Below are 6,478 nucleotides of genomic sequence, written 5' to 3'. Positions count from 1 at the left end.
AAGCAATGAAAGCTCTACCCCTCCCATACCCAAGTTTCCTAGGTAGTGGTGGGAAGTCAAATTTCAGATTTGGTAGTGTTTCTCACATAAGCCTTCTAGGGGTGATGGAAAGCCCCCCAATGGTGTTAACAAAAGCAAATTGGTTAAAGAGAACCATATTATGAGTTGAGGAACAAAGGACTATTCTATAAGTGTGGTGAAAAATGGCACAAAAATCATGCCTTGTAAAACGCAAAATGTAACTCTTAATATGGTGCTTTTCAAAGTCCTTGAGGAGGATATTGAAAAGAAAGGAGAGATCTTTGATGATTTTCTGAGACTTTGTGGAAGATGACCATGATCATGAGCTAGATGGGGAGTTTGCATTTGATCCTAGCGGTGCCTTGCTTAGGCTATGTAGTTATGATGAAGGTTTACCCACACCTATGTGTACTTAGGATGATCCATGCATAGAGCCCACTTTATATACCTTATCTCATGATCGTATGCTGGATGCAAGGGTGCATGTAAATTGAGACTTAAGGCATTCATTATCAATGGAAGTGTGGCTCATGTATTGGTTGGATAATGGGTGTACACATAGTTTTGTTAATAAGAAACCTGTGTAGTCTCAAATTGCAATCCACTTCTTTGGCAAATTTGCATAAGGCTCAAGTGGCAAATGGGGCTAGAATGGATTGCACAATGATATGTTCCAATGTGGACTTTTGGAGCTCTCATCACACAGGAGTACACATGCAAAGCTAATTTACTAGCACTTGACATGGACACTATTGATATCATTTTGGGGTGTGATTGGCACTCTACACTTGGTGCTATTACCATGAGTTTCCAGCAAGGTTATATGAATTTTATGCATGGTAACAAGGTGGTAATATTGTTGGGGAACCATGTGTCAAAATTAAGCTTGATCAGTGGCACTCAATTCAAGAGAGAGCTCAAGAAAATGGGGTATATCTATGTATTACAAATTTGCAAGAATGAGAACAATGTTGATAATTCTTTAAAAATGCTCATACTTAATGTCCAAGATTGGTCAAGATTGTGGGAAGCCTAGGATTTGTGAAAAAACCCAAAAAGATGCATGAAAATTTCAGCACAATTAAGGGAAAAATAGAAAATGATTGTTGGCTTATTTTTTAACAATCTAGGTCAAAGTAGGCTCAATAATGCTGACAAGAAATCTTTACTAAGCATTGGAAAGCTTGTGGAGAGCCAGGGCTAGCAAATGATTCAAGAAAATTATCATAAATCAGGGAAATTTTTGAAAATTTGAGTTTTATAGAATGGATCAAACATGATTGACAACAAACTCGGACATTAACTATTAGGTGTGTCAAATCAACTTCATCTCCGAATAATCCTTCACTGATGGAATGTGTCTTCCAACTTCCCTATATGGTCAAAAAGGAGATAAATAAGCTATTGAGAGTGGGGTGCACTAGCTCGTCTATTGCATCCTCACTCCATTGTCACACTGGAATGCTCCTCGGCAATGGGGTGAAGGTAGGGCTCTCTATGCCTAGATGGAGGCAAAAAGAGATGGTGCTTTGCGATGGTTATCTCTCACAAAAGACGGGGGATGAAGAGGAAGCTAATACAAGTAGAAAACCTACAACCAATCCTATCTAATAAGCATCATTAAACATGCAAGATTCAACAGCATAAAAGCAAGCAACAAGAGGGAAGAGGAGAGTTCACAAGTATTCTATTGCAAGGGATTGATTATGTATTGTTTATTGTCAAAAATAACTTATATACAAGAGACTAATTTTCACACTAGGCCAACCAAACTTAAAAATGGTATGGCCTCTATTACTAGTCTGAATCAAGTATGTACGTGAAGTCCTTAGACTTTCCCTATTTGACATTAAGCATAAGGCAAGGCCACTTTATATGTTCCAGTGCCATTTTACAAAAGATAAGTTCCCACTCAAGTGGGTAAGATGGAAAAGCACCCTTACGGTAAGTTAGTGGAAAAGCACCCTTACGGTAAGTTAGTGGTGAAGTTAATACTCACTCAAGTGGGTAAGATGGAAAAGCACCCTTACGGTAAGTTAGTGGAAAAGCACCCTTACGATAAGTTAGTGGTGGTAAAGTTAATACTAGGGTGCAAAGGTGTGGATAGTGATCCAAGATATGCCATTAAGTTGGCATGCGAGGTTAAGGGGTATAGTTTGGGACTGATCCATAGCTGAAGGATACAAGGCATCTTGGTGAAGCTTTGGGAAGTCCTAGTGGTAGAGGTAGCTAGCTTATCGAGGTGGCATGAAAGGTATGGGTGATGTAGAAGTTCTTTATGCAAGGCCTCCTTCTATTATAGAAATGGCTATGACTCTTCAAAATTAGATAGTTGGTAGAAGCAGTCCACACCTTGTGATTGTCGAAATTAGTGCAAAGACCACAGCTGAAGGATACAAGGCATCTTGGTGAGAAGCTTTGGGAAGTCCTTGTGGTAGCGGTAGCTAGCTTATCGAGGTGGCATGAAAGGTATGGGTGATGTAGAAGTTCTTTATGCAAGGTCTTCTTCTATTATAGAAATGGCTAGGACTCTTCAAAATTAGATAGTTGGTAGAAGTAGTCCGCACCCTATGATTGTCAAAATTAGTGCCAGGATCACCATGAAATGATTTGCATGGGTAGGTGGCAATTTGGATCTTTGTGCGACATGAAATTATACCACAAGCTTATAGCGTGATGCTTAGAGATTGGGATTCTTTGTGGCATATACATCGATGGCTAGGGTGAGGTTTTTTTGATGCTGAATCGAGGTCAAAGGCAGAGGTTGCGTGCATTGAAGCTCTTTGGAGGTACCTGCAAGGTTGAGGTTTTATAGGTGATGGGTCGTACCATGGGAGGATTATGCACACCATAATTCCCCATATGGAGATATATCTCTAGAGGATGATGGGGTTGTACCAGGGGATGCTTACGCATACCATGATCTACCCATCCAGAGATATATCTTTGGTTGGGTTAGTTTTGAACGAGGTTAGGTACTACAAGTGCATGTGTTTGTGTGTTTGTCGTGAGATGAAAGATATTTAAAAAAAAGTGATGCTCGTATTAGTAAAATATGCAAGTGATGTGCATGGGACAATGGGTAAAAGAGGTGTCCCTATACAAATACTCCTTCAACTTAAGATTTCTCCAACTCAATTGTTTTCTTTGACTCTTGTTGCTTTCTTTGACATTTTCTCAATATCCCTTTTCTTGGAGAGTCATGATCATTAGATTGTTGATGCATGCACCCCAAAGCCATGCAAGCTCTGTCATACTTCACTCCTTTCCATCGTCCATTGCCATGCTTCATGAAAATGGGCCAAGTAGCCATCAAGTTTTCAAAAAGAGCCTCAAATCCATTCAGCCATGTTCAACAAGCCATCACTCATAGTTTACCAATGTACATGCCATACTCTATGTGCTAAATTCTTTCATTCTTATGGACAACCCAACCTCATTCATACTTGCCTTATTATTTAGCCTATCAACACTCAATTCCCTATCTTAAACACTTGTTGGAAATTTCATCAAAAGGAGACTCTACATGGGCTCACCGTTTATCCAATGTCCATGCACGACACCTACAATATAGTGGTTGTTAATGCTAAATCTCTCAAGCCCCACAGAAGTTGTCCAGCTTCATTGTAGCTATGGGAAAAGTGGGTTGCAGATTTTGGATTGCCAGACAATGCCTACCATGGGATGTGACCTCTGGGGCATCTCTACGTCACTTGATTTTAGCATGGTTGTAGGTATTTTTTTCGCCTTGGAGGGAGAGAGGGTTTTCCCTTGCACATTAGGGAAACACCATGGATAAGGGCATGAAGCTTTCCTTTGTAGGTGCACTATCTTCTCACCAAGGAAACCTCCCACCACAAGGGAGGTTTTAGGGTTTTCACTTGCACATTAGGGAAACACCATGGATAAGGGTAAGAAGCTTTCCTTTGTAGGTGCACTATCTTCACCAAGGAAACCTCCCACCATAAGGCGTAGTGAATGGGCTACATACTTCTAGGATGAGATTCTCAAACCACAACGAGAGAATTGAGAATAAGAGAGGCTCCAAGTTGTTGAACACCATCTTGGGCTATAGTAGATTCCCACAAAAGTACAGATTCAACATCAGACAAGAGGTTCAGCTCAACATCAACAACACCATGGAAGTCTTGAAAATGGAGGTCAAAACTCATGCCAACGTAGTTTCATAGGTAGTCACTTACCCAACTCAAATAACAAAGGTGCAAAGAAGCCTTAGCCCTCTCACTCCATGTTGGGGGACTACCGGATGGTTGGAATGGGCCTACATCTCTTTGACCAGTGATCAAAACCACACCCCAAAATCTCATGGGATGTAGATGACACTACTTCCATTGAAGCAAGTACTAAGGTCCATGCGATTATGGCCTTCACCTCAAGAAAATCGAGGCTCAAAATATCTAAACAATCTAAGTTCTTGAAAGGTACCAAGTTTTGGATAGTAGAAGGACTCACACTGCCACCACAACTAAAGCATAAGGGAGTGGACTCGGCCAAGGTTCATGAGGCCCGCAAGGCAGGCAAATGGGTAGTGTCATCCTCGAAGAATTGCATACTCCCAAGCCAACTTTGCGTCTTCAACGTTGCTACAGGGGTTAGACTAGATTAGTAGGTTTTTTTTCCCCCTTTTATCTATTCACTCTCGGTCCTTAACTTGTGTTATGGGCTTGTAATGAATGAGTGTGCTTCTATGGGTTCCGTAACCCATATTCTGCCTCGATGGATGTCTAAATTTCTTCTTGGGGTTAGGATGCATAGTGGTTGTTTGGCAGTTTCCGTGAGAGCTTTGCACAAGATTAGCTGTTTTTATGCGATTGTTACATGGCAACCTACTCTGCTAGTGGAGTAATCTTTTTCACTATTAGTTAGTTTGGTTAAATTAGCTTGAACTTTTGTGTTAGAAAAAACCAACACACTACTCATATAGCGTTCAAGTCACAGAATGAGTCCGCTCGTCTCTGACCCCGGCTCGAAAAACAAAAACAAAACTACTAGTATAGCGATTGAGCGACTTCTCTAATACGACGAAGGAACCAAGGCGTCGACGTTTCACACACTGAAATGGGTCGGATTACGCGATGGGCGGGAGTGAACTCATGTCAGTTGAAGACCCTCCAGCCGTGCAGAAGAAGCCATTGCTGTTGAAGCGCTCAGCTGATTTCAGAAGACTCCTGGGAATTCTTCCATGCTGTAGGTAGTTTAAGCAGAGATCGAGTCCAGCGATGGGATATCCATTTGTTGTTGTGATATAATCTTTGAAGTCTTGGTGAAGAAGAAGAAAATTCTGGTGGTACATGCATATTGAATTCTGCAGAGGTGGAGACTAAGGAGGTGTTCATGCATCAGAGATGTAAGCCAGCGATGGTTGCTCACACCCTGATTTGCATTCTCTGAATCATATCTCTGTGAAGAAGCAGCAGCAGAAGGAAAACAAGGAAGGAGGTCCATCCTGTTGCTATGACTTTTGCACAGATTGATAGGGTTGTGCAGAGATGGAGACCTGTCAGGTTTTTCCATGCCCTAATTTGCTTTCTCTAAGTCATTGATTGTCTTTTAGGTGAAGTCTTGGTGTACAGACATGGTTTACAGATGGAGGCAATGGATTGGGTGCATGCCAGCCATGGTGGTTTATGCCCCACTTTGCAGTGCTGCATGAATCATCGGTAATCTTTGCTGGGAGAAGACACATCTCATTGTCCATACATGGCAGATTTCACAGAGATAGAGGCCAAGGATGGGGTTAGAATGACATGGAATGTTTGGCCAGGAAGCAATGCAGAGGCCGCGAAATGCGTGGTGCCCACAGCAATTGTGTACACACCTCTGCATCCATCTCCAAATTTGCCCATCTTGCCATATGCCCCCCTTCGCTGCAAGTCATGCCGATCAATTCTCAATCCGTACTGCAGTGTGGATTTCATTGGCAAAATCTGGATTTGCCCTTTTTGTTTCCAACGTAACCATTTCCCAGAGCACTACATGGCCATCTCCGAGAACAATCTACCAGCTGAGCTCTTTCCACAATACAGCACAGTAGAATATGTGCCAACGGAAAGCCCAGGTTCGCCAACCGTTTTCCTGTTTCTGGTGGATACTTGCATCATTGAAGAAGAATTAGGGTTCCTCAAAATGGCTCTCACCCAAGCCATTGACTTGCTACCACCCCATGCCCTTGTTGGGCTCATCACATTTGGTACCCTGGTCCATGTACATGAATTGGGGTTTTTGGAGGTTCCAAAATCTTATGTTTTCAGAGGTTCTAAAGATGTGACGAGGGATCAAATTATTGATTATCTTGGACTTGTTGATGGAGCTTACAAGGGAGCAAAGCCTGCAGGAGTGATTGCAGGAGTTCATGATGGGCTTTCGGCTAAAAACATCAGTAGATTTCTTGTACCCGCATCCGACTGTGAATTTTCTGTTAATTCTGTAAGTTTAC

General features: G+C 41.9%; 1 protein-coding gene across 6 annotated transcripts in view; it reads left to right on the top strand.

Annotated features, from left to right (window-relative positions):
- Positions 1 to 4,942: 4,942 nt before the first annotated feature.
- LOC147622025 (protein transport protein SEC23 E-like) overlaps positions 4,943 to 6,478 on the top strand; it is a 54,896-nt gene continuing 53,360 nt past the window's right edge. For all 6 annotated transcript variants that reach the window (XM_086823091.1, XM_086823088.1, XM_086823092.1 and 3 more), the window contains exon 1: positions 4,943 to 6,468. In XM_086823091.1, coding sequence (XP_086679217.1) covers positions 5,743 to 6,468 — 726 coding nt within the window. In that variant the 5' untranslated portion in view covers positions 4,943 to 5,742. The remainder of the gene's footprint in view (positions 6,469 to 6,478) is intronic.

Source organism: Cibotium barometz, chromosome 29, assembly GCF_041138505.1.
Source record: "Cibotium barometz isolate CiBa-2024 chromosome 29, ASM4113850v1, whole genome shotgun sequence".
In the NCBI taxonomy this organism is placed as follows: Eukaryota; Viridiplantae; Streptophyta; class Polypodiopsida; order Cyatheales; family Cibotiaceae; genus Cibotium; species Cibotium barometz.
This window is presented reverse-complemented; position numbering and strand designations above follow the sequence as displayed.